This window comes from Globicephala melas, chromosome 16 (genome assembly GCF_963455315.2).
Source record: "Globicephala melas chromosome 16, mGloMel1.2, whole genome shotgun sequence".
In the NCBI taxonomy this organism is placed as follows: Eukaryota; Metazoa; Chordata; class Mammalia; order Artiodactyla; family Delphinidae; genus Globicephala; species Globicephala melas.
The window spans coordinates 56,726,468-56,754,455 of NC_083329.1; the positions used below are offsets into that span (position 1 = coordinate 56,726,468).

The 27,988-nt window shown below is 45.2% G+C and overlaps 1 protein-coding gene across 1 annotated transcript in view; it reads right to left on the reverse strand.

The window, feature by feature from the left end:
• The window catches only part of LRMDA (leucine rich melanocyte differentiation associated), a 1,109,211-nt gene that overhangs the window by 478,941 nt on the left and 602,282 nt on the right, over positions 1-27,988 (reverse strand). The window contains exon 5 of the mRNA XM_060286382.1: positions 17,941-18,058. Coding sequence (XP_060142365.1) covers positions 17,941-18,058 — 118 coding nt within the window. The remainder of the gene's footprint in view (positions 1-17,940; positions 18,059-27,988) is intronic.

Consider the following 27,988-nt stretch of genomic DNA (forward strand, 5'->3'; position numbering starts at 1 on the left):
CCACTTAAAACAGCTTCCAGTCATCACGAGTTCCAGGTATGAGGATAGTGGCCTGGCCTTGAAGCTGCAGCATGTGGAACCAGGACCCTACCAAGCTCATCTCTGACCCACTCTGCCTCTCTGGTTCTTCTTCCTCCATCTATGGTTTGGGTGGGAACGTGTGACCCTGGGCTCCTCTTCTGCAGTTACAAAAGCAAAGCCTGATGGTTTGAAGATGGGAGCTGCTGTGAGCTGGACACACAAGTGCAAACATGATTGCAAGGCCACGTCCCTGCCTCCTGGAAGTGTTGAGGAAGTAGAGGTGATGTGGAGTATAAAGAAAAGTGTGCTCCTAAAACTAGGTCAATATAGTACCCGTCAGGCAGATTTGGGACCATTTGGAAGCTAACCACATAGCCTGCTTTTCTTTCTACTTCTGGGAGTAGACACTTTTTTTTTTCTGCACAGTACATCAGAAAGCTGCTCTGACTGGCCCTTGAAGAAAATGACATGAAAATGAAAAAGAAAAAAGACCCCTCTGGGAGGTGTGGACTGGCCTGAGTTCCATGGTAGCCACCCCTGGAAGAGCTGCCATTGCCATTTTGTGCCCATTGAGGGAACTTTATGGACAGTGACAGGGTGTTCTGATTACTCAGGCCCTCCTTTCCTGAGACGAGTCTTCTCACCCTAAGTCGGGAAGCCTTAGAACAGCCGAGTTTGCGTATTCTATAATAGCAAAGTACTGGGCCAAGAGAAGACTTGGGTGCTAATCTGATTTTCATTTCTCTCTGGAATACTCAGGGGATCCCACAACCTATCTTACTACTCCATATTTGTAAAACAAGGGAGCACCTATTCTGCCTTTCTCTTATTAGTATTGTGAGGATCGAATGAGATCATGTATGTGAAAATGCTTCCAAAACTAACTATTTCTCCATCTTCACATTCAAAACTTTGAATTGAGAATAATCAGAAAGAAGATAAAAACTGAAAAACGAAAAGATAGAAAGGGGAATAGACAGGGAGGGTGAGACTAAATCGTTTTGAGCCTTTATTTTGTACCACGCCCTGGGCTAAGTGCTTTCTATTCATCATTTTCTTTAACCCTTTAATCCAACAACTCTTATTTTATTAACTCCATTTTAAAGATGAGGTAACTGAGGCACTAACTCGTCCAAAGTCACATAGCAAATGAGAGAGCCAGGGCTTGAATCCAGGTTGTTGACCCCTAAACCTGGGCTCTTCAGCATGCCGCTGTGGCGTCTCCCTGCAACCGCAGAGGCCGGCGGCCTCGGGTGCCTCTGGTGAACTCATCCCCAGCCCAGATGTCAGGCTGGAGATCTGCGCACATGGTCAGATCACAGAGCTACAGGGAGACCCTCAGAGGTCATCTAAGTCTCTTCACCCATTTTGTAGATGAGGACTTGAGCTCTGGAGGGAGAGATTGCCCAAGAGCACCCAGCAAGCTGACTGCTGGAGTGGAACTCACATCTGAGTACTCAGGGTGCCAGAGATGGGCTCGGTGCTCACTAAACATATCCACTTTTCTTTTCGGGCCCTCAGCCAAGCTGCAGTATTAGTATGCTCGGGCTGCCATAACAAAATACCATACTGGGTGGTTTAAGCAAAGGAAATTCATTCTCTCAGTTCTTGAGTCTGGAAGTACAAGATCAAGGTGTCAGTGGGGTTGGTTTCTCCTGTGGCCTCTCTCCTTGGCTTGCAAACAGCTGCCCTCTTGCTGCCTCCCTACATGGTCTTCCCTCCACACACACACACCCCCTGGTGTCTCTCTGCGTGTCTAATCTCCTCTTCTTATAAGGACCAGCCATATTGGATTAGGGCCCACCCAGACAGCCTCATTTTAAGTCACCTCTTTAAAGGCACAGTATCCAAGTACGGTTACATTCTGAGGTGCGGGGAATTAGGGCTTCAATGTATTGATATGAATTTGGGGGCAGGGACACAATTCAGTGCACAACAGCTGCATTTCCCAGACTCTCTTCCAGTTATGAGTGTCCGTTTGCCTGAGTTCTGGCCAATCAGTGATGTACGTCACCTCAAAACCAGGCCCATCAATCATGTGCACAATTCTCCACACTCTTGCTCTTGCTCCATCCATGGGCTGAAGCCAGTGAAGAACCCCAAGGCCCAAGAAAACCACAGAGCCATTGGATAGAAGGAATCTAGGTCCCTGATGGACAGGATGCTCCGCACTCCCCATCCAGAAACCCTCAGTGGACTGAGAGTGATGAAGCCACAGACTCGGGGGCTACTTGTCACAGCAGTTAGCCTTTCCTGACTGATACATCCAGCTCCCCAACCAATATTCTTCCCACTACATACCAAGGATCAGTGAATTTTACCCAAGAAGAGAAGGAAAATAACAGACTGACAATAGCTCCAAGGTCAATGAGCAACCCAGATGGGCTGCAGACAAATGAGGGGGGAAAAGCACTGCCTCTTCTTGGGGTACCAAGCTTCTCAGTGAGCACAGCCCCCTAGAACCTCCTCTCACAGACTCCCCTGGGGTCTCCTGGCCCCTCCTCCCCTCACAGACTAATAACTGGGAGGTGGAGGTAGGATGCACATGATAATGATCCCTTTCTTATTTAAACAGGCCATTTTTCTTCCCAATAAATGCTTCTTTTTCTTTGTCAGCTCAAATATTCCCCTTTGATAGAAACCTGAAAATAATTAGCCTTAATAGCTCTGCTGTGAATAATGCCGCACAAGAAGGAGGTAAATGTTAATAGGAACCTTCCACTCCAAAACTAAGTCACCCTCTCGGCCTCCTTCCCAAAAAAAGAAATGTAACAAGAAAAAGATTATAGGTTTAGCACTACTCGGGAAGAAATGTATATTTGAAATAAATGTATGAAATCTTTTAAAAACAACACATGCTGAAAACTTCATATTTAGTTTGATTTGCTTTCCAAATCACACAGACTGCACAGTTGCATACAATCTTTAAACGAGTACAACCCCTGAGAAGTGTGGATAGATTTAAGAGAAATAAAAGCAAGATCAGCCAGCTTGTAATCTTCTTTTCTCTTTTTGCCTCCCCAAAGCTGCATTAAATAGCCTATTGAGAACAATAACATATTTGTGCTTTTATAGGTAGAATGATCGGTATTATGCAAAGATTTGGCTAACAGTCTAAAGGCACATTCACACTGATCAGGGTTGCATGCTGTTAATAATTTTCAGGATGCTGAGGGAACCTGTAATTCCCTAGGACTATAACTCAGCAGGTCAATGCATGCTTTGTGGGAGCTCCCACAGACTCTGAACCATACCAACCAATAAGACCTTGGGAAGCCCATTCCCAAAGAGAGCCTTGGAAGTGTTAGGTGTCCCTTTTGACCTACATTCTGCCTCCAGCCTCACAGGTGGAGTGACTCATCCACGACAGACCGCCAACTTGAAGATGGCACCTAGGCATTCTTTTTTTAAATATTTATTTATTTAGGCCGCGCCAGGTCCCAGTTGCGGCATGCGGGATCTTTATTTGCGGCATGTGGACCTCTTAGCTGTGGCATGCGGGCTTCTCAGTTGTGGCACACGAACTTCCAGTTGCGGCATGCATGCGGGATCCAGGTCTCCAACCAGGGATTGAACCTGGGTCCCCTGCACTAGGGGCACAGAGTCCTACCCACTGGACCACCAGGGAAGTCCCTAGGCATTCTTACACACAGCCTCAAACGGCCGTTCTGCCCATATCCTGAGATCCGATAAACCCATCCCTGGAAAATTATCCTACGGAAATAATTTAAAGGAAACACATACACACATACACACACAACTAGCAGTATTTTATGTATAAGGTTAAAATCTAGCAACAGTGGGAAAATGGTTTGGTAACCGACTGTACTTATATCAATTTGATGAAGAACTGTAGACTCCATAAAAAGAATAAATTTGAAGACTACAAAGTACCACAATAAAAATGTTAGGTAAAAAAGTAGAGCATTAAACACACACAAATACCTATCGAAAGGGATAAGGTTTAAAATGGAACAGGGCAAAATGAAAAGGCACGGAGTTACCATGTAGGGAATACAGTTGAAAGATTTCCTTTATTAATTTCCCTTAATGGGATCATAACATTGTTTTTAAAAAACATCTAAAAATAAAATAAAACAAAATGAAATGGTCCCAGGGCCTTTTAATCTCTGATTACCACACATAAGTCTGAGCCCTGAGATTCAAAGGCTGAGTTCAAACATCACTTACAATTCCCCTTTTAGGAAATTCAGGAATTCCTTCCTAAGGAAGTTTGTGGAGGGTAGTAACGTTTAGTTGCATGGACAGACAAAATCAGACCATGGCCAGACTGGCTGTTTCCTCTGAGATACAGAAAAGCAAGTTGCACACAAGCAACTATAAACACGGAAATCAGGAAAGCCTCACTTCAAAACTATTCCACAGAGAGATCTGTTTACACATTCTCTCTCTCTCTCTCTCATACATACACACACACACACACACACACGAAGCAGCAGCAGCAATGAAAGACCTTTTGCTGTGATGCAATACAGCTTACAAGAGTAACTCTCATTTTCTATGACCTGGAAACCCAGAAGGCAGGAAGAGGCCGCACTGCACACCTTACCTCCATCTCCAGGAACAGCTAAGTGATGGTGGCCCCAACACACTCCTGCGCTCCCTGAACCAGGTATGTCTTGCTGTCAGTTCCGACCTGCTTGTGCCTTTCAGAAGGGAGTGAAGCAAGGCGCTTCCTTATTCATTCTCTGAGAGACTTAAACTGACCTCTGGCTAAGTGGCTTCCCTTTTCTAAGCGCCATCCTATAGTTGTCACAGAACTGCTACAAGGGACCTGACGATCTCGCCTAAACTACTTTTTCATTAAAGAATATTTTCAAAAGAATTGATTCTCTTTGCTGTGCGCCTACTATGCACCAGGCCCTGTGCCAGATGCCTTGATGCATCTGTTTCTCATCGTCATAACCAACCTGCGTGGCAGGTGGTACTGTCTCCGTGACACAGGCTAGGGAAAATTATCGCAATGGTGCAACCTGGCTAAGGTCACACTCCTTTAAGTGGTGGAGACGGATCAGAACCCAGCTCTCCGAGAACCCAAGTCCAGGACTCTCGGCAAAACTACTTTGCCTCTCTGATACGCTCAGGGGTACTCAGCCTGAACCGCTTTTGTGCAGGGGTTGTAATTAGTTGTCTGGTCCCAGTTGCTTGTAGGGTAAACAACGTCTGATAAACCCACAATGCTGTAAGTATTTATTACATTGCAACCCAGCTGCCAAGTGTCTAACCATTTTAATAAAAAGCTATTTTCTAAGGTTTATGTTTTATTGTGTGTATGACTCCCTTACTGGTTAGCATTTTGGAGTTGTGGAAAAGGTTATGAATTTAGAAACTGGCTGCATTCATATCATATTTAAAACTTAATGCTATTTTATTAAAGACATATGGGCCTCCAAAGTATACATATTAAATGTCATGTAAGAAAAGTAGCAGTTTAAATCATGGTCAAATTCATTTTTGACGTGACTCCTGAGGCTTCCCAAGATCTGAACTATTTCTTTGTAAATCTGGCAGTTTAACCACACTCATAAATCACTTTCAAAGCATATTATTTCTTAATTTTACTGCATTAGAGAGCGTTTGGCCTACACAGTGAACTGTTTGTAGCAGTTATGTGAACAAAGTTGCACATTTAGTCATATAATGTGGAAAAGAAGAGGGGAGGGGAAGCAAAGACGGCACAGCTTTTCATTCCTTCATCTGTTTTATTTCTACCCATTTTCACCTAAGCAAACGCGATGCACAGAGTTCAGATTCGGCCTCTGTAATCCCAAAGTCCAGAGGCACAAACTGGTATTGAGGCTTTTCTGAATACAAGGAACAAAAATAATTTGTAATTTAATCTTTTCCAAAACATCCCATGACTAAAAATTAGAATGAGTGCAGAAATCAGACTTTTTTTTTTTTTTTTTTTTTTTTAACATACTGAACTGAAACAGATTTTTCAGAGGGAAAAAAAAATGTGGCTTGGTGTAATACAGCTCTTGGTTGTTTTCTAATTATCCAGAGACCCAGTATCTCAACCTTGGGTTTTCAAAGCCCCCTCTAATGATGAGATAATATTCTTTGGACATGTGTAACAAGCCCCCAGATTTCACTCCCTGGTTTTCTCCATTTTACTATGGGGCAGAAGGGGACTGACTCCAGTGACAAATTCTAGAATCGAAACATCAGCCTTGATTTCCTGATTCGCCAAGGGAGTTGGAGGAGGATTATGAGAGTTGAGTCCAAGGTCACCCAAACGAAAGGGCTTAAGGGCTTATTTTTGCACCAGGCATCCCTTGCTCAGTTTGGACCCTATGGGGGGACTGCCCTACTGCCGTCCGCTTGGGGACGGTGCAGCCCTGTCTCCTGTTTGCATCAGTGACTGTGGGACTTCCTATGTCTTAATACTGCACGTACTTTTCTTGCACCTCTTACTGCCCTGGTTCCCTCCCCTCACCATAACCACGAGAACAAAAAGGCCTGTGTGGTGCCTGGGAAGACCCCCAAACTTAGGGGCCCAGCCTCCCCAGGATCAACAGGAGACCCTCTTTCTCCTCCCATATTCCTTTCTTTTAGGTGTTTTACTCTCATCAGGAAGTAACACTTAGTAAAACCTTAGAAACGCTTAAGTATAAATCCTAGAAAACTCAGTTAAGTCACCAGGACTATAGGGGCAATACCCCCTTCTATGAACTGAATTATGCTCCCCCAAATTCATATGCTGAAGCCCTAACCCCCAATGTAACTGTTTCTGGAGGTAGTCTTTGGGAGGTAATTAAGGTTAAATGAGGACATACAGGTGGGGCCCTGACCCAATAGGACTGCAGCCTTATAAAAAGAGGAAGACGTATCAATCAATCAATCAACATTGCTCTCCCTCTCCCTCTTCCTGCCACGTAAGGACACAGCAGTGAGAGATGGCTGTCTACAAGCTGTGCAGAGGGCTCTCACCAGAACCTAACCATGTGGCACCCTGATGTGGACCTTCCAGCCTCCAGAACTGTGAGAAAATAAAGTTCTGTTGTTTAAGCTACCCAGTTTATGGTGCTTTGTTAAGGCAGCCCCCGGGCAACTAATACACCCCCCAACTCAAGCCAAAATCATCTTCGTCGTGTTCACTCACACAACTGGAAGACACAGCAATGGCCCCAAAACAGAGCTGTTTTGAAATGCCACACCTAAGAACACTAGCTACATACCAGAGAGACTGTGTGAGCTGCTTATACACATGATCTCAGTTAATCCTCACAACAAATGTGAAAGGAGGTATGACATGCCCCGTAGTAACAATGGAGAAACAGATGGCAGAAGTGTGGCCTTTAATCCAAACCTAAATATAATCCTGAAACCTGGAGTGAGACTGGCCCCCAAATGGAAGAGCAAATCTGACAACAGCCCATGAACAAAGTAAGAATCAGAGGTTTGCCATGGAATACAAGAGCCATGATAAATGCAGATTTTAAACCTCCCCAAAAGAACAGCTGGAGGCAACTTCTTGAATCATGTCAAGAACAAGAATAAAGGTCAGGCGATGGGAAGGAATGAATAAAAATGGTCCAGATAAAACATGGGAGAGGTCACTAAGCCAGACAGTCTCTGTGACAGTACAAAACGCCAACAAAAAACCAAAAGGCTCACTTCTAAATTTCACTCATGAGTTAAAAAGCTTCGTGAGGTAGAAGCCCCACTTTAAAATTCCCCACTCCAGAAAAGAAAAATAAAGATACAGCTTCGGAGCATAGACAGAGAGCAGTGGTTGGCTGTTGAAAAGAAATAATGAGTTCTAATTCAGGTAGTGTAGCTCAGAATTTACTGCCATATTTTAAAATGCACATGAAAAATAAAATTATCCTAAAATGTCCTTGGTGAAAAGGCTGAGCATAATTGCTATCACTGACAATAGCACTGAACTTCGCTAAATTAACATCAAAGGAAGCCCCAATTACAGAGCATCTGTGCATTATTGCTGGCGCCCTGTCTGTTAATCTAAGACACTCTACTGTAAGGAGCAGAAAAGCAAATAAAAGAGCTAATTGTACCATCAGCTTTCAAGGACCCCAAGGGCAGACCTGCCCCATCATGCTTGTGAAACATCACTTCGCCTGCTCACAGGGACAGTGAGGCTGCATCTAGAGTCAGAGTGTAGACACGGGCCCCAGAAGCCAGCCACGGTGACCACAGGTAGACAAAACAATGAAGAGGCAAAAACACACTTCCTAGAGTCTTGGAACCAACTCACAAGCCGGATCCAACAGCTACCGGGGAACGGGATGTTCCTGGACGTCTTGACAGGGAGAAATAAGCTCTGGAGAAACAGGCAGAGACCAGTGGACATGTGTCAGGACACTTCTCCCTTATAACAAGAAACAGCTTCTTTTCACTCCTCAAGGAACAATTTGGGGCAAAGGGTACCTCTAGGGGTAATTTTTTTTTTTTTAATGAGAAGAAGCTCCCCTCTGAGCATCGGGCTCCTCACTCAGCCTACTGTGTCGGGGAGATGTCATTACTGGAGCTCCCACTAATCCTGGCAATTACCTGTGCATATTTGCTTGGCACTCACCTGGATGAGATCCTGAAAAGTATTTATCAGCCGCACTCAGGCAAACAGGTCAAATTTCTGTTTCAATCAAACTCTGTGAAGACTTTTAACTCCCATGAAGTTGGAAACCTAAGATTATCCTACTACTTTATTCTATCCACTGATTTTGCTTCTCAGGCTTTTGCGGACAATGAAAAGAACAAGTAAATGTTAAGTATCATAGACATCCCTTTTATCACTAAGCCTACATGAGTTTTCTTAAATATATTCTTCTTAAAGTTCACTCTTCTCGTCTGCTATTAGGGGCTGAATTGTGTCCCCCCCCAAATTTCTATGTTGAAGTCTAACCCCCCAGTGCCTCAGAATGTGACTATGTTTGGAGACAGGACCTTTAAAGAGGTGACTGAGCTAAAAAGAGGCCAGTGTGTGGGCCCTAATCCAATATGACCTGTCCTTGTAAGAGGAGGACGTCTGGACACACAAACAGATAGCAGGGTTGTGTGTGCACATCAAGGTGACCATGTGGAGACACAGCAAGAAGGCAGTCGCCTGCAATCCAAGGAGAGAGACCTCAGAAGAAACCAATCCCACCAACACCTTAATCTTGGAATTGGAGCCTCCAAGCTGTGAGAAAAGGAATTTCTGTTGTTAAAGCCACCCAGTCCGTGCTATTTTGTTATGGCAGCAAACCAGTACATCTGCTATTAGTTGCAGGCAATTTGGAAATAACCAGAACTCAAGAGCAGAAATTGAGACTACACCATCTTTGTTTTCTCTTCCTCTCTTAGCCATGGAACTGCAAGTAATATTAACACGGAATCAAAGTTAGCTTCAGAACAATGTTCATGATTTTTCCCTAGTGAGCCATCCATCCTGCAGGCTTCCCTGCCTTACAAGAACCCTATACGCCTGAGGGTTTAGTCCCTACGATCTGATGTTGCCATGGGTCCAGAAGGGACTTTCTAAGCAAGGCAGAGACTCATGAAGCCACAGAGGTCAGAAGGGCAGAGAGCAAGGCCCAGGGAACCGGCGGAGGGTGAGAACGCTGCCGCCATCACGATCCTCCCCTCGCTCAGACCTCAGTCATCGGCCTTTTTCCTCTGTTCTAGACAAGGTGGTCCTGTACTTCCAACCCAGTCTTCCTCATCACTGGCCTGGAATCATCAGGCTCAAAGGCTCAAAGCAAAGTGTGTGTGTGTGTGTGTGTGTGTGTGTGTGTGTGTGTGTGTGTGTGTGTGTGTGTGTGTGTGTGTGTGTGTGTGTGTGTGTGTGTGTGTTGGCGGGGGTGGGGGGAGATCAAGGAGAGTAAAGCGTGTTAAGGATAAGGTGTTGCCCCAGGTTACCAATGCACCTGCTCAGGAGGACAGCTCCCTGCCAAGCCCTGAGCTGCACACGGAATACAGGGTGATGTGAGCTTTAAACATGGGTAACTTGAAATCAGCACCCCAACTTTATGCTCTGAGAACCCACTTTCTTAAGGAAGCGTCTTTATTTTCCTCTTCCCCTCTTCTCTTTCCCGTCAAGCTTAATTTTAAAAAATAATTTAAAAAAAACTAAATTGCAAATGGAAAATACCAAGAACAGTCTTCTAAAGTGGATCAAGAAAATGTCAGGCTGGAAATGTACAGATTACAGACATAGTCGGCTAGTAAGGCTCCATCTTAATCATTACCAGAGATCACACAAATGAGGATTTCTCATGGCTCAGTTAAGAAGGCTTAAATTCATTCCTTAAAATTAAGGCAGCTGATACCATAGGGGACAGGGTCTTTTGGGTAAGAACGTGTCAAAGAACTTTTTAGAATGTCAGAGACCCTCTGCCAGGCGAGTTACTACTGGGTCTCTGACAGCCATCGGCTTTCCCCTCATCCCAGCATCTGAGCTGCTCGCTACCAGCCAGACCCCTCCCTGCGGTCAGGGGAGGCCTCTGGGCCCCAGCTCTTTGACCTGCGTGGCCACGTGAGCACCAGCACTGGCCTGGATGCTCCCTGCTGGGTGGCCTCAGGCCGGCAGCTGCCTCTGTACAGATTTCCAAAACACCTGCTGTATACACAGAGCGCTAGTACCCCCCGAACCCCCGCCCACCAGATGCCCAGGGATCCAAACACAGACCTGCCCACACTTCTCTCCCACTCTGAACCCTCCCAAGGTTCCTCTTCATCTTCAAATTAAGCTGCAAGCTTTGCCTAATCAACAGAGCCCTCCACCGCCTGGCTCCTGCCGTTCTCGGCCTAGCCCACAAATTTTCACCAAAATGGGCTGGAAGGAGTAGTCACAAGGTCAAAACTGAAAATTATAAAGTTGCCTCGGGCTCCCTTCCATGTCCTGGTCGTCCTGCTCTTCTTCTCCTGCCTCTCATCCTATCTCCACGTCTGGATGATGAAATTTAAGGTATACAGGAAAAAGGGCATGAGCTTAGGGGCCTAAGTGGGCCTGGGGAAGAACTGGATTCCACACTGCTCTGTAATTTTAAGTGATGTATGCAAGTTCTCTGATCATCACTGGCAGATTCGAGTTCAAAGAGAAATTGAGAGATAATATTAAGTCGCTAGTACAATATCTAATACACAGTGGACACCTAATATACGCTAGGTGTTGCTTTGACTCACGTACCGGGAAAGTTTCATCACAACTAATTATCCACTGCTAAGCAGCCAGTCGACCCTGAGGCTGGCCTTTGATCCTAATTAGTGAGGCAACCAGAAAGCCTACCGAAGTTGGTGCTGTGACACCCAAAACTGCCATGAACTTCACTACACCCCAAGTTGTGTCTCAGTTAAGAGCCCTGGTTCAAGTGGCCGGGGAAGGCCAGAGGACAGAATGTGAGCACGGACAGCCTACGTGTTCGTCAGGTTTCTGCAGCAACAGTGCTCCTCAAAGCCTCAGTGGCTTATGACCAGCACATCTTTCTTGTGCAGAGGTCCGAGGGTGGCTGGGGTAGTTCTGATTCAGGCTTTAATCTCAGCGTGTGTCTGCTCAACGTGCATCTCATGTGGTTTCCACAGCAAATGGCGGGCGTGCAAGAAGGGTGAGTGGAAACACATAGTACCTCGTGAGGCCTTGGCCTAGAGTTGGCATGCTGTCACTTCCACGCACGTCCAAAGTCAATGGGATGCAGAGGTATGCTTCTCTCTTCAAGGGGAAGCCATGGCAAGGGCAGAAGGAGTGGAACGATTTTAGACAAATAATGAAATCTACCACAGTTCTCCCAATGGGTGGGTTCCAGAGGCTGTACAAATGATGCTAGGGACACACCTCATTCCCCCAAAAATGCCACTTACTTCCATGATCCTCTAGGCATGTGTCTGTCCAAACATCTTTGGAAAAAAAGCCAGCATGTTAGAGGCCACAAAGAGGATGAATGTGGAGCTGGGCCAACGGGGTGCAGTGAAAGCCAATGACTCCAACAGAGACACAATGATATCTCACCAGATACTGGGCTTAATGGAGAATGATGTGTACTATATGTGTAGCACCTGCACAGGCCCCCAGAACATCTGGGCATGGCTCTCAGAGGCTGCTACCATCAACTACAGTTCTATTCACTTTCCTTCTATTGTGGTTTCAATTTCCTATCTACAGGGCTTTGCTAGGGTGCTTTATCTCTAGGGTGCTGGAGACACAACTTCTCTGCAACAGTCTATCTCTGATTTCAGAGGGTTGCTATCAAAAAGCAAGGCCATAAAAAGCTACCAACATGGTCTCCAAAAAGCAACACTGTGAAAGCATTTATTTGAGACACAGGAGGCCATGGTGCTAAAAATGAAGAAATACAAGTGATTCCCCCATCAAATGAATGTGGCAAACTGTGAAATCAGAAAGAAGAAGGAAAAACAAACAAACTGCAAATTTTTGGCTTCTGAAGTTGTTTCTAAACACAATGCCTAAGCATCTTCCAAAAAAGAATTAAAAATTTTTCCTCCCTTCAAAACTTACTAGAAATAGAACCTGAATATGTCTCTAGACGAGAAACATCTGTGTGAAAACAGAAAAGAACCGTAAAACACTAACGTATTCAGGTAGTTAGAAATATCTAGAAAATCAACTGACATTTTTAGTTTTCTTCTGACAGTTGGGCACAGTAGAGAACTTTCAACATCTACCGGCTTATTGCCTACTTAAACTGCGTGTTCATGTGGTTTACAATATTTATTTACAGGCATACCCAGGCTTTATGTAAAATATGTATTTTTAAAAATATTGAGTATAGAGTAAATGTTAGTAATTGCAACCTATCTAGAGGTAATTTCGGATAACCTTTCACATGTTTGCAATTGGCCCCATGGGGTAAGAGAATATATGAAAGACATACACACTGTGCTTTAGAACAAGGTAGCACTTAGTGAAGAACTAGGCTAGGCATAAAAAACAATAAGTAAGCCAAACAAGCCATGAGGCAGTGCTCCTTTATGGCACAGAGAAAGCATAAGAGCAGCTAAGACAGGGAAAATCTCATTTTACCAACCCACAGACTTGTGGAGTACCCCAACATGTTTTCCGAGAAAAGCTACTTTTTCCCCCTAAAATCCCTAACATGAGCAGAAGGATTCCGAGAGAAGGACTCAGAGAACACATTAGCAGTGACAGGGAGCTCGGACTGCACCCCTGCTGCCCACCCCAGCAAAGCTGCCCCATGGAGAAGCCATGGCCCTGGGGATCACGATGGCCGTAGGTTTTGCCATCATAAGTAATCCCAGGGTAAATCCTTTAGAAAAACAAATATGCGACCCAGAATCCCTCTTTTCTGCCAACACACAGGTCCAAGTTATTACCTTTTCTTCTGGTAAAAGTCCCTTTCCTGCTTTTGCAGAGGACCATATTGAGGCAATAAAAAAAATGGACCACCTTTTTGGATGGATCCTCCAAAATGCTCTGTTCATAGTTCATCGCTTTGACGAGTACTGGCTGAGCCTCTGTGACTGACCAAGCCCTGGAGATAGAGGAGCGAACAAAAGCAAGTTCCTATCCTCATGGAGCTGACACCCCAGTAGGTGCGCAGCAGCTTTGTCCTGACAAAGAGTGGGCTTCCAGATGCTTCCACTCCCTGTCTTTATCCTAGTTTGCCTTTTGCCTGGAACTCCAAAAACACAGACACAGATGGAAGAAACTAAAGGTACCCAGGAAAGTTTGGGCCCAACTCCAAGTGTCAAGAGCAGGACTATGTAGTATAGTCAGGGAAGCAGGTGGTCCTTGGACCCAAATAGCTTTCAACTTGCAGTTAAAGGACAAGAATAAAAAAGATTTCCAAAGGTACACGTTTATTCCTTTAACACATCACGTCTCCCTATGCCTCCTTTCCTCCCTTCCCCTTTCTCTCTCTCTCTCACTCACACACACACACACACACGCACATTCTATAGTGCACCCCCTCCAAGAAAAATACCCAAAGACACATACACAAATATGCAAAACTACGCAAAACTACACAAATGCACAAGCTACACAGGATAGGAAACTCAGGTGTGCCCACATAAAGACACAGGTGTCATATTTTCAAGGACACACAGACAATAACAAACAAATCTATGACCTATAAGAGAAGGGTCATGATTACAAGCAAAAACACACATGTCTAAACACTTTCTAATAGAAGCTGAGGTTCTTGGTCCAGCTGCCCTGGTAGCTGTGCCTCCCATCGCTTCTATAAGATTACAAAGATTAAACTGTTGGTAGCCAACTTCCTATAAGTGCCTGTAAAACAAGAGGGCTCAGCTTTAAATAATTATGTCACAGAAATGACAACTGTGCTCTTTGCCAGAACAGGGATGAATAATTACAAAGCCAGGACATAATAAGCAATTCTAACTGTTGGATTCTTGCACTGTCTCTCTGACGTGCAGGGCCGGCGTGCCCGCCACACACACCCTCCTGGACAGGTCTCTGCACTGATTTGATCTACGTTTCCTGGAGCAGCGAGCGGGGGTCACGGTCTGGTCACTACAGAATCCGTTCTTTGCGGTCTACCACCTCCTAGGCGTCCAGCGTGGTGCTCTCTGCATTGACAGTGGCATGATACGATGGCCAATATTTGACAGAGATATATATTTTCTTTAAAATTTTGGGAAATGAACGAAGCCTAGCTGTTGTAGGTCCATTCACTAAACACACACACACAGAGTCTAGAAGAGCCACTGCAACGTTAGCTGTCACTTCCTAATGAATGACAGCATCGTTCTGTACAATCAGAGCTCAGACAGAAGGCAGCTTTTAAACAACAAAAGGCAGCCACGAAGGAGAAATGTGTCATCGTGAGAGGGAGCGAGAGCCAACTCCGCACTTCAAGCACTGGGGCCTGCCAGGTACCAGATCAAACCCTTGTGACTTAGGGGGTTTATGAGTTACTGGATGATTCTGCATTTGCGTCAGCCGTGAACACCCAGACTGCCCGTTCTCTACCTCCAAGGCAAGGGCTGTGATTGGAGAGGCATTTTCCATTCTCCCAAATACTTTATGTCAGGAATAAAATGAGAACAGCTCCCCAAATCACAGCCCCCTTGATCATCCATCAGCGCATTCTGCCAACTAAGCAAAACAGGACGCCACTGCCTCAGAAAGGACAGAAGCCAACTTGAGATTCTGAGCCCGTGATGAAAAATAGGTCTTCACCAAGTGTGCTCAGCACAGCGTCGGCAATTCACGGAGAGGAAATTGCTCTCCGCTTAGAAGCCGACTCCGGGTGTACACATACCTCCTAGTACATATATATATATGTGTGTATATATATATATATATGTATACACACACACACACACACACAGAGATGGAAAGCGTATATACACACCTGCAAGGAACAAACATATGTCTGTACATACTGTGAGCAGGCGAGAACCAGCCTTTTTAATCCCAATTTATTAATTCAGCAAGGAGCTCATTTGGCCTCTTTCTATCTGCAAGAGAAGTACCAGCACATTGCCCAGCAAACAGCAGACAGAAAGGAACTGCCCGCCATTCATGAGAGGCATACAGCTTGATATGAAACCAGAACACAGAGAAATCCTCCAGTGCACTTAAAGGATCACAGTATAAAGAGAGCACTTCACTGGGAGCCCAGATGGTCTGGGTTCTGGTCCCAGTTCTGCCTCCAAGGGACTGTGGGGCCTTAGGGAACTACGTCCTCTCCCAGTTCCTTCACCCATAAAATAAGAGCACAGACCAGGTGAGTTCTGAAGCCCTCTCCAGCTTGGAAATCATGGAACTCTACAAAAGGACAACCACCAAATGTCCTCATGCTTTGCCAGAGTAGTTATGTCTCTCTCCAAATAATTAATGGCTCTTTCAAAGCTTAACACAGTTAGTAAAGATGGCAGCATCCACCACACAAATGTGAGCTCATTCTGTAACTGATCAGAAACTGATATGGAGCTTTGAAGAGCATTTCTGACGATGGTGCTAACGACTCGGGGAACCAGCTACTGCTGGATGCTAAGGAGTCATTCCCTGCTTTCAGAGGCAGGGGAGGACTTAGTTCCCCCATCTCTACTCCAACAGAACAGTCCTGCTGTTTCCTGTTTTCTTCACTTAGGCCTTCCTCGGAGGTTCTGTTTGGATGGAGAGATGCATGGGGAGAATGGTGAGATGAGTGCTCCAGGGGTAAGAGGTCGGAGTGGAAGAATGTAGGCTCTGCAGTCAGACCCACAGGTAAAGCACGGGCTCTAGCAATGATGAGCTGGTGACTTGAGCAGCCCAAATAGCGTCTCAAGGCCTGAGTTATCTCATCTGTACAGTAAACCAACGTTCCCTTCCTTCCACGTTAGAAGATTATGTGAGGACTCGCATACCTGGACACCTTAGAACAGTACTGGATGACACTGACACCCCACCCCAATATGATGGGTATATCTTTATGAACCCTCCGGATTTCCAGAGCTTCCATGTCAAAGACAATGAGAGCAGGAGAAATAGCATCTATTCTATAAAATGCATGTATACACGACGGTGAGAAATTCAGGATGGTCAGGAACCCAAGATACTATAAACAGTCTATTTGTCGTACTTTGGTTTGGTGACACGGGCTGTCTCTGGAATCTTTTAACCAAAAAAAAAAAAAAAAAAAAAGGAGGCCAAGAAATAAATTATTTCTTTTGGACAAAAGCTGGAATAACTAAAGGCAGTCATGAGCAATACATCAAATCAGTGCCTCCATTAGTAAAACTGTTAACACTTTAATAGCTACGAAGCGAATCACTCAACTTCCCACATGTTGAAACAGGTAACAATGCATTTATCTGCCAGTATTATACTCTCCATATCATACATTTCCACAACTGTTAGCAATTTTATTCAGCATAACGGGAAATAAGTTGCACCTCGTGGATTCAGGGAAAGAAAGTGGCCTGAGGTCTGCTGCCAGCTGAGCAACTTGACGGAAGAGGTTTCATTTTTCTGTTTTGGTTCTGTTTGTTTTTTCCTCTTTCCCTCTTAATCACTTCCAATGCGTGTGCAGAGTGCTCCAAGTCAATCAGTGAGGACAAACGAGACCTCAAGGATTTCTGGGCTAGTGTTTTCAACACACGAGCTAGGATCCCACAGGAAGTGACCGTAGCGCCACAGAGCTCCAGGGCAGTGAGGGACCTCCAGAGGGGTCATCAAGTCCATTCCTGAGCCTCAGGCTTCACTGAAGGACCCCAGCTCCTCCCAAGCCCATGTCCTTAATAATCTCCTTGTGTCTGAATCCAGGACCCCAAGCCAAATCTCCCCTGCCTCATCAACGTTGTCATTAAGATAACGCCACGTTCAATCCCATGGCCTCGAAGCAGACTCAGCTGGCGAAGCAAAGGTCAGTAAACAGCATTCCCATGAGCTACACGACGGAAGCACACACCAGTCCCAGATCACACTGTCAAAAAAATCACCTTCCCTGCCAACAATATTTCCAAGAGCTACTGAGCCCTCACCTGTGGACAAGAGAAAATCACTCTCCCCCAGCTACCCTTTGGTCCCAAGAAAGAAGGGCCCCCTCTGAGGCACTAGAGGAATACTACCCCCCTGAGAAACAGTAAATGCCCAATGCTTTCCTGTTTCTCCTTTTTTAGCTACAGACCTGCAGAGGCCCCACCTTGTAAATAAAACATTTTCCAGGAGGCCCGAAATCCTCCCCAGGAACGTCACCATTGGGCTGTGTATGATGCTGCTTTATTGGTACAAGAGCCATCTGCCTGAAATTACCTTTCCAATAAGGTCCCCTAGGCTGGGTCACAGGAAGACCCAGTTTATATCCAGTTCTACTTCTTGTTTGGCCAACAGTATATCCATGGATGAAATCCTGGTGTGAGATTCCTCCTGCATTCTGAACACATAGGAGGACTTCCTCCAGGGTCAAAGAGTACCCAACAGGTGAGGCATAAATCCTTGCAAAGAACAGTCAGTCGAGGGCTTACCTTGGGCTTCACCACCTTCATGAACGCCCCTCTGACCAAAGCTTCCTCTCGTTCTTGTTTGGTTACTTTACGAGCATCCAGAAACTTCAAATTGGGCAGCTTGTGCAGAACAAAGCATCTGGAAGAGAACAGTCAGAGGTAACTCAGGAAGACTGGGGTGACAGCCTCAAACTTTCATGCAATTTGTCTAATGAGCCGAAACTACACCATTAGGTCTTCAGAAGTTTAGACCTTGGTTCCTGCCTCTCCTCTCTTCTTTCACAAAGAATGAATAACCACTCTTTGGGGAAATCCAAATGGTTCTATTTTACACAGATACACAACTAAACTTTCAAAATGGTAGACACACACACACACACACACACACACACACACACACACACACGGATTAGCCAGTAAGATCCTATCAACGTGCTTACCTTCTACCATTCTGAAAAATGGACCCAAAATCTTTGCTACACAAGAAGTTCTCAGTGAAAATAACCTACAACCTGATCATACCATTAATGTCATCTGGATCATTCTCATCTCTGAGATAACAGCAAATCTTCATTTTGAAGCTGAGACAAGAAACTTTAATTTGCCATCAAGATAATAATAATAACCTGGACAACTTTGGGATAGCAGTAAGAAACACATATAGCTGAGAAATGCTCCTTGAGGAATCAAACAGGGGTCTTGAGGACTTTTTTCTCATCATCACTGAGTTACTTCTACACTGGCACTATGAAGATTATCTCCATCAAGGAGAAACAAGGAGAGTTGGTTTCTAGGGGATATTAATAGCCCCCAAAATGCTATATGGTCTCCATCCCCCTGAAAAGAGTCTTTGGGATCCATTACGGCCTCCAAGGATAACCCAATGACCGACCTCTTGTGTGATGAACTATCAAGCAGGTGTATGGAGTTGACAAGAAGACTTGCCTGGCCAGGAGACAGGTACATAAACATATAAATGGATAGATAAAAGATATAGACACCTGCCTATATGTCTCCTTCCTCAATGGTAGTCACCAATCCAGATGCTCTCCATCAAGCCCCCATACTCCATCAATCAAAGGAGCAATTGTTTAGACCCTGTCCTGCTTAGGAAGAAGAGTTGAGGACCCAACGTCAAGAGCAATAAATCATTTCCATGGGAATCTGACTTTTTCTCCCTGTACCCAGCCTCCTCCGTACCCACTCATCTTCCAAATCCCAACCTGCAGGAAGTTTTCTCCTGCACCCGCAGCCCGCGTTGCTTTCTCCCTTCTCAACACTCCCAGGAGGCATTTTCAGCACCCTGCAATTTAACATTTTATTTATTTATTTTTGCGGTACGTGGGCCTCTCACTGCTGTGGCCTCTCACGTTGCGGAGCACAGGCTCCAGACGCGCAGGCTCAGTGGCCATGGCTCACGGGCCCAGCCGCTCCGCAGCGTGTGGGACCTTCCCGGACCGGGGCACGAACCTGTGTCCCCTGCATCGGCAGGCGGACTCTCAACCACTGTGCCACCAGGGAAGCCCCCATTTTATTGTGTTTTAATTGCTTTGCTGGTGTTCAGTTAATGTCCTCACCTAAACTATAAGCTTTTTGAAGGCAGGGACCAGGTTTTTTTTTTTTTCCCCCTCACCCTCACACCATTTAGGAAAGTAGCATTAGAACGGACTCCATAAAATACCAGTTCATTTCAGTTGCACAAATATTTCTTAAGCACCTACTACGTGCCAGACCCTAGGTATACAGAGGTGATTACAACATGGTTCCTGCTCTTAAAAGAGGGTCTTAGTGTAATGAGGAAGAAAGACTCACCCAAAGAAATTAGAAATCAGCGTAGGTAAGTGCCAAGTTTGAGGTTATACACAAAGTAGCTTTGGGAGCACAAAGAAAGAGGAACAGGAAATCTCAAGAAGGCTTCAAAGGTCCAAGCCCTAAAGCAGCCCAAGCCCTGAGCTTTCTCTCAGTACACATGTTACTTGAGGTGTGTAGCAGGCCTCCCTCCTCAGCAAAGCCTTGGGTTCCCAAGGCCAGCTTCCCCATTCATCAGGTGGTCTCACATCACCCCGTGGCCTCGCATATGCTTGCCCAGGTAAAAGATTTAGCTGATCACTCAGGTGCCAGAGACAACAGCTTAGAGGCCTCTGATCACAGCCTTCATATTACTCTTTTTTAAAGTCAAAATACTCTAAATTCTCTTGTGTATCCTTTTCCTCCCCTGAAACTTCCACACCAACATCTGAGGTCCTGGAAATTTGACGATCTACTTCCTGCTTCCTTCCTGGCCTCAAACTATGCACTACCTTCTTTCCTGCTTCTCCCTGAGCATTTCCCTCTCCAAATGCAGCCTAAGCTTACCCTAAATTAGAAAAGCTCTACAAAGGCCCAAATGACCTTTCTATCCTCCAGGAGAACTCCCACTGGCCTCAGTCAGTGTCAGAAAAAACTTCCATCTTCTGCTTGTAGCAGCAAAGTCTTGATGACAACAGATTCTTTCAAATAAAGACATGTACAGATGGAAACAATATGTCAGGAGTGACGCTCAAAGGAGTAAAGACACCCACTAAGTGTAGGGTGGGAAAAGATGAATATTCAGGGGAAGAAAACATCAGTATTAGAAAATCAGCCAGTGTTTAATGATGGAATGAAAGATGTCTTCACAGGGCTGGCAGGAACCACAGTGACAACAGACAGCACGTTGTCATTTTGCCCCACTTTGGATCACAGCCCTGAAATCAAAGGAGAGAGAGAGAAGTGCTGGCTTTTAAGCTAGTTAAAAATTTTAGATGACAAAGAGCTGCTGTTTTCAGAGCACTCTTCTTTTAGAACCAAAGAAACACCCATGGAATAGGCTGCCAGTCACCCCTGAAACCAGAGGTGACTTGACTCCCATCCTGTTGGCCAGCCTGGGGTTTCCAGGTGGTCGATGCTTAAAGATGTTTGAGAGGCACTAGGAAGGCTTGTCCCAGATAGTTCAGTCGGAAACTCAGCTCAGGGCCCAAAGTTCGTCTCTTAAGAGATGTCTTCTTTCATTTACTTACAAATTCACTCACCCAACAAATAATTATTAAGAAGCTACCACCTGCCAGGAACTGAACTAGGTACTGAGAATGAGGTGATGCACAAAACAGACAAGGTCTCTGCTCTCAACGAGCTTATATTCCAGCACAGTTGTTCTCAAAGTTGAGGGGCATCAGCATCCCCCAGATGCCTTGTTGAAACACACATCACAGGGCCCCACCCCTAGAGTTTGTGATTCACTACATCTGGAAGGAAGTCTCAAATTCACATCCTAGTAAGTTCCCAGGTGAGGCTGATGCTACTAGGCCTGCTGCGAACCACTGTGCAAGTGAAAATAACATCACGAGGAATAACAGTTTTGGAATTATGAGGTTGGTAAGGCCACCAAGGGTCTCCTTTCCAGTTCTGCTAATGGTCTGTCCTGCTCCAACGTCTGTGGTACCCAGCGCCCAGACAGCAGCCACATCTACCAGACCTTCCTGCCCCTTGGTGGTTTGGAACTGGCTCCAAACATTACTGCCAAGAGGTAAGTCCAGTGGGCTTTCTGCCTGCCTGTCCCATTCTGGTCTTGGGAGATCTATTTCCCTTTGTTCTAGGTCATGTCAGGGTGTCAAAAGCTGCAGTTTCAATCCTGAGTATAATACAAGTTTGCCATAAAAATACAAGAGAGGATTCCCGAAGCCACAGAATGAAGGCTTTTACAATATCAATTCAACCCTTGTAAATTTAATCCAGGGTTATTTGTTGCACCAAAATCTCTTTACTGTGATGTATTATTTAGTTACTGGGGTTATCACAGCCATATCCTAAAGTTGCACAGTACATAAAACATTTCAGTTAACAATGCGGTGAGGTTAACTCCCCCAGATAACCTGCAATCACCAGGGCTAGTCCAGATGACATGCCTCTGTCAGCTTCCACGAGCTATTGATGGTTCAATCAGTTTGTTTTGAAGGTAAAGTACAACAAAAGGGCAGTAAACTTATTCAGACTGTCAACAGGGGCTATTGGGAATGGGGCTTGCAGGTAAGTAATTCTGGGTGTTTTAAAGCTATTATCAAACAGCAATAGTTGAAGGAAGAGACAGCTACTAATAACACAGAAGGCAGCCATCATAAACCACTTTATGGCAGAAACCCCCGTCTATAAATCCTGCAGCACCCGGAGACAGCTTCAGATTTATAAAACTGCTTGTTAAGCCAGGGCACTGCTTAATGAAAAGAGATCTGTCTAAGTTCTAAGGCTCAGGTCCCCTGCTCCAGAGGGCAATGCCAACTTTCCTGACCTTCCCAAGGTGGCTGGGAGAAAGCCGGAGGGCTGGGAGGGGTAGGGAGTGAAATCAGGGGCCCTCCTGGCTGTGATACGGAAGGTGAGGTTATCAAGAGGAGACCAGTAACCCTGGGAAGTTGTTCAAAGACCCATCTGTCTCTGTCTGCTAACAGATTCTCCAAAAGTGAGAGCCCCACACAGAGCTTTTCGGGTTCTCTCTCTTTTCATAGAGGATCCTCCACTTCCTGAAAGAACTTCTCTTAGGAAGTAACCGGTTACCTACAACTGGTAGGGGGGACAAAAGGAACAGCAGAAAGGCTTTTTTGTTTGTTTATTTGTTTGCTCCCAAATCAATTTTCTCTACCGAAATCCCAAAGCTCTGGCATTTTTCATCTAGACTTCAAAGGGAAGGGAGGATGCTCTTGTCTTCTGCCCACATCTGCTTCCCCGGGGGATCCGGCTGTTCCCCAGGCCCTCTGCACAGCCACAGGAACACCAAGACAGATCTCCAGTGTCTGCTCCTGGGGCTGCCTGCCATGTTTCATCCTCTGAGGAGACTCTACTACTCAAGAAACACCACATTTCCAGATCCTGAGGGAACTGGATGTGGCGTCACTGGGATTCTCCCCACTTCCTTCCTTTTACAGCACCCAATGCTTCTTCCTATTGCTTCTTGCTGCCTTCCTGCTCCCATGCACGGGAAGGGGGGAGACCTGGTGACTGGTGCCCCACCCGGGGGCCCCGAGGGCAGCAAGGGTGATCCATGAACTGCTCTCAAACTTTCACAAAGCTTAACAGAAAAGCGTGGACGCGCCAACAAAACATCAAGCTTCTTTGCTCTGGACTGGATGATCTCAACCCAGTTTGGTTAACACTGCTTACCTCATGCTGATCAAAAGCACCGATCAACAGCTAAACGTCTCTGACGAATTTTGAAAAGTCAGCAGCGGCTTAAATGCGGCTTATGGAAGAGACCAAAGTTTTCAAGTGTTGGGGGGCGGGGGGGGGAGTGGACAAAACGACAAGAGGGAGATCTTCCCAACAAAAAGCGTGGGGACTAACGGGGCAGAGGGAAGAGCCCAGGCTCTGGGCTTCGCTTGCTGTGTGATCCTGGCTCAGCCTCTGCCACCTTCCTGAGCCTCCATTTCTCCATCTGTGCCCTGAAGGGAAAGGGCTACATGCTGCCCCCGCCTCTTTTAAGCTTTAGCTGGCTTGAATTCCATGTGCCTCCAAGTTAATTTACAATAAATGCATCCATATCCTCCTTTCTTATTACTCCAATTTCCTTGTCTAACCACCCCTTCACATCACCAGGTGAAGGAGAACCGTGAGGAAAAGTCAATAAAGACCACAGAGGGATGAACAAACACTGTGAGTGGAGAGATGACAATGCTGTCTAATGAGCTGAGGTGAGCTCACCTACAGCATTAATGAATGCCTGACGACCGGCCAAGGCCAGCTGACTTCCCTCACCGTTCACCGGCAGCACCGTTTGAAGTCTCAGTGCAAACAATACACCCACAGGACAGACCAAGGCCCTCGACAGAGGGTCACCAGCAATTACGCTGTGGGCTTCTGTCACTTTGATCTCTGGGCCGTGACCTTTGCTTTCTTGTGATCTTCAAAGCCCAGATTGCAGATTAGCTGGAAAATGCTCACTGGGTTATGTAAGCCACAAGTTTTACAGCTCCTCTATGGCTGGGAAATGCTGGTAGCCCAAGACGGCCAGCAGACGATGGCAGGTCCCTCCCTCCTTCCCCTTGGCTGAGTGAGACAGACACTGGGCAGGCCCCAGGGCTGCTCCCTGGGAGGCAACAAAGAAAGGGTGTCACGTTTTAAATAATTTCAAGTTGTAAGGAATACAGAGGGGCCTACTGAGGAGGAGGGAGGAAGGAGAAGCCAACCAGAGATTGGAGTGGCAGGAGAGAATGAAGGATTTAGTGACAGAAGGATTTAGTGGAGGAAGGGGCACTAAGAGACCATGAGACCAACTCCCTTATTTGATGCCTGAGGTCTAGCACTTGTGCACCATTGACTTCCACTCTACTGTCTTTCCTGCAGTAAGAGGAAAGAAAAGAATGACAAAGGAAGACAAGAAATAGACCGTCCTGGGCATCCAAGTTCCCCATACTTGATTTATTGTCTGGCCAGTATTCAAGTCCACCGGAGGCCCCAAGGAGAACCTTAGTACAGTGGTGGCCCCCTGGCTCATCTCGGCTTCCCCATCCTTTCCTGCCCCAGTCCTGAAGGCTGCTGGATCTTCAGGTCCAGCACCACCATTCAACATGCACCTCCATTCAACATTCATTCCAAAATAGCAGCCCACTGTGTATACATGGCAAAGCAGGGGCAGGTTTCAGCGCCTGTAATAACATGGTGAGCTATAACAGCTCATCACGTTAACAGCTATGAGCTGTGATGAACGGCACAGAGAAACCCCAGGCCCGGTTCAGTTCCTGCCCCAGCAGGACCAGGGCACCGCTCAGCAACTAGGGAGCATGTTCATGCTCACTCACGGATTTAAGGGGCCCATTCTACTGTTGGGACGTGTGCCAAGAAAATCCAACTGGGTGCACAGGGGTAAGTGAGGAAGGAAAAGGGGTGATGTGGGGGGGAGGGGAGGAAAGCATCAGTAGAAACTGAAGCAACTGTGGGTCCATTTCCAATAGCTCCATAAATCCGGTCACTTCCCATTTCTGGTCCAGTGGTTGTCCACCATGTGACCTGAAACTGGACTGGCCTCTCTGAAATCAACATATCTCACGGAAATGAAACAAGAGACGTACTTGTTTTGATGTATGGCTGGGTGACATATTATAAATATTACATCACATAACCACAGAGGATGCCAATCAATGTGAAATTTTTCTAGACAGCACTAAATGAACCATGGGTTCTTGCTTCTGAATACACTCCTTTAAGGCTCCTACTACTGCTTAAATGATTAATAGAAGACATATTGTCAGAAAATGTATTTAAAGTGAAAAACAGTAAGCTGTAGAAATATCATTCATTTTTTAAGCCATTTTCAAGTGAAAATGTGCCATAAATTTACATAGAGGCCCTACTATTAGGCTCTGGGTAACAGCTAGAAGGAAGGCTGACCTCACGCTTTGCGGATGAAGGGCCAGGAAGATATTTTACCAAAAGGAAACAAATGGTGGCTACACTGTTTTGTAGAAACCCAAATGCCACAGGAACTCAGGATTCAGAAGTCTTACCGTGAAACTCTAAAATTTCTCAGGGGCAAATGAAGCACAGACTCCAGGATGAACAAAGCAGGGCTGCTGACAGACCACTGAACAGAACTCCCTCATCCACCCATTCATCTCACCCAAATGCAAGGGTGACAGTGCTTGCTAAAGCAGAAATAAAAAATAAGTAAAAGAAATAAAAAATCTAGAATTGCTAGAGAACAGGCCTGCCGCTCCACTCAAGCATCAGAGGCCGTGCAGTCGATGTATAACTGGATGGGCCCACACTGAATGTTCCCTCCACTGTTCTTAGTTCCTGTTTCTCTCAGAGGGTGAGCATTTTGCCGGTGTTGTGGGTGACTTACAGACTTCCTAAGGTAGTTCTGACCAGATGTGATTTCGGCTGTGTGTGGCCTCTAGAATCCAGCTCCTCATGGCAACCTTGACATATGTGCACTAACACACAGCCTCCCCAGCCCCAGCCCTCCACGGCTTCCAGGGGTTAACAGACCTGGAGTGGGGAAGGTGTGCTTGGAGCGTACTCAGGCCAGCCCAGGAGAACGATCACTGTTTTACAATCAAGCCCTCCCTAAAGAATCATGACCCAGCGACCAACACTTGGGTAGATTCTGCAGGATAGTTCCTTGCTTGTTAAGTGCATTTGTTGACATCCAAGTGGATCTAATTCTAAATAGGCAGTGGGCAGCCAAGGTGCCCAAAGGGCCCTACACTTCCCTACAAGTACTCAGCTTCTCAGATGGAACAGTAATTTCAAGCCACCTCCTGTTAACAGTTACCAAGTCTCCATTACACAGCCAGCGCTACTTTCAGTATTGATAAGGCTTCAAAGGGCAAGAAGACGCAGTCCTGACTTTCTGGAAGCCATTCTCTGGATGTCGACATATATGAAGTAGAGAAATATACATGATGGAATATATAAAATGGTATGAGATGATCAAGGGGGAACTGTAACTGCTTGGGAGGACAGTATCTCAGAACACCAGAGCCGACAGGGACTTTAAGTGTCCCTTAGTCCAGCAGTTCCTGACTGAGCATCAAAGTCATCTGTTGACTATTTTGTTGCATTTGCCACTAAATGAATCAAAACACCTTGGATATTCACAAGTATAGCCTTGGTTAAGGGTCACTGATCTAAACTGTCCTCCCCATTTTAAAGGTCCCACTGGCAAAGCTGGACTCCACATCAGATCTTTTCATCTGACCCCTCACACCATGGATCTAAGTATTTTTTCCAATGCGACTAGTTACAATAACAACAAAAATAGTATTAGCTTTTCTTTTTCCTTTACAACCTTTTCTTTGAGACTGAATAGAGTAAGGTGGAGTGGGAGGTTTTCCTCACTCTATTACTCTCATTCTAAAAAAAAAATGCACCTACAGTTCATTTCACATATAACTCCATGAATCAGTGAATGAAAGAATGAATGTGTGTGAATGTGTGCATACACACATGCATGTATATGTACATATATAAAATTTATTGGGCAATTTTAAAGCATTAAAACCAGAAATCTAAAGAAAAAAGTCGAAAAACAGACGAGAATTTCCCAAACGATTACTGGTTTACTAAAAATGTTAACTGAGAGAACTTTCTTGTACCTCCTGACCCTTCCAAGATATATCTTATAATCAGTTGCTGCCAGAAGATAAAGTGTTTTAAATGACCCCTTCGTAGCTGAAATCAAGCTGTTAAATTACTCAAAGTTGATAAGAGTAACGTTAAAGAAGAAAATTAAGTTCTAAGTGATTAACTTAACAGGTTGATTTAGAAATTTTAATTATTCACTCGCTGGATATTAACCACATTTCTCCTAATAGAAATCATATTCAAATCGACAGTATCACATCCCAAATAAAAAACTTCATGAGGAAAAAAGATTTAGTGCATTTCTTTTGAAGTAGGGATAGAGCTTTATTCTAAGACGGCTTAAAAATAGTCTAAGATTCCTACAAAATTCTTCCCAGTAAAGAAGTACAGCTGAATTTCTGCTGTACTCTTGCTAACATGTATATGTATATGTATGTTTTTTTAACATACAGTGTTCAATAACCTTCACTATTTCTTACAGCTTTGCCTTTATATAAAATGTTTGCCCTCAACTACATTCCTTCGTGGGTCACCACAGATTTAAAAATCTGAACCCCAATAGAACCAGTTCCTCTTGAACCATTATCCTTTCTCCCCAATCCTCCCAAACTTATTTTCCAGTAGTCCTACCTGCCTTACATTTCCTTCCTTCCTCCCTCCCTCCCTCCCACATTGATTCAGGTGGGGTGTTAATGAGAGCTCACATCATAATGGAGAGAAAAGCTACACTACACATATGAAAAGATCATTCAAAACATTTACAAAACAATAATCAAGAACAAGAGCATACAAAATTCCAAGTGTAGAGGAAAAATGAGTTTAGTAAAATGGGTTAGATCAAAAAGACTCCCTAAAGAGAAGTGAGTTTGGATCAGGTATTTCAAAGCAGATGGTTCAGCAGTTGAGAGAAGAAAAAAAAGCATTTCTACCTGGAGCCCATCAAATCCCATTGTTGGTGGACACGGAGGCATAGCTTTAT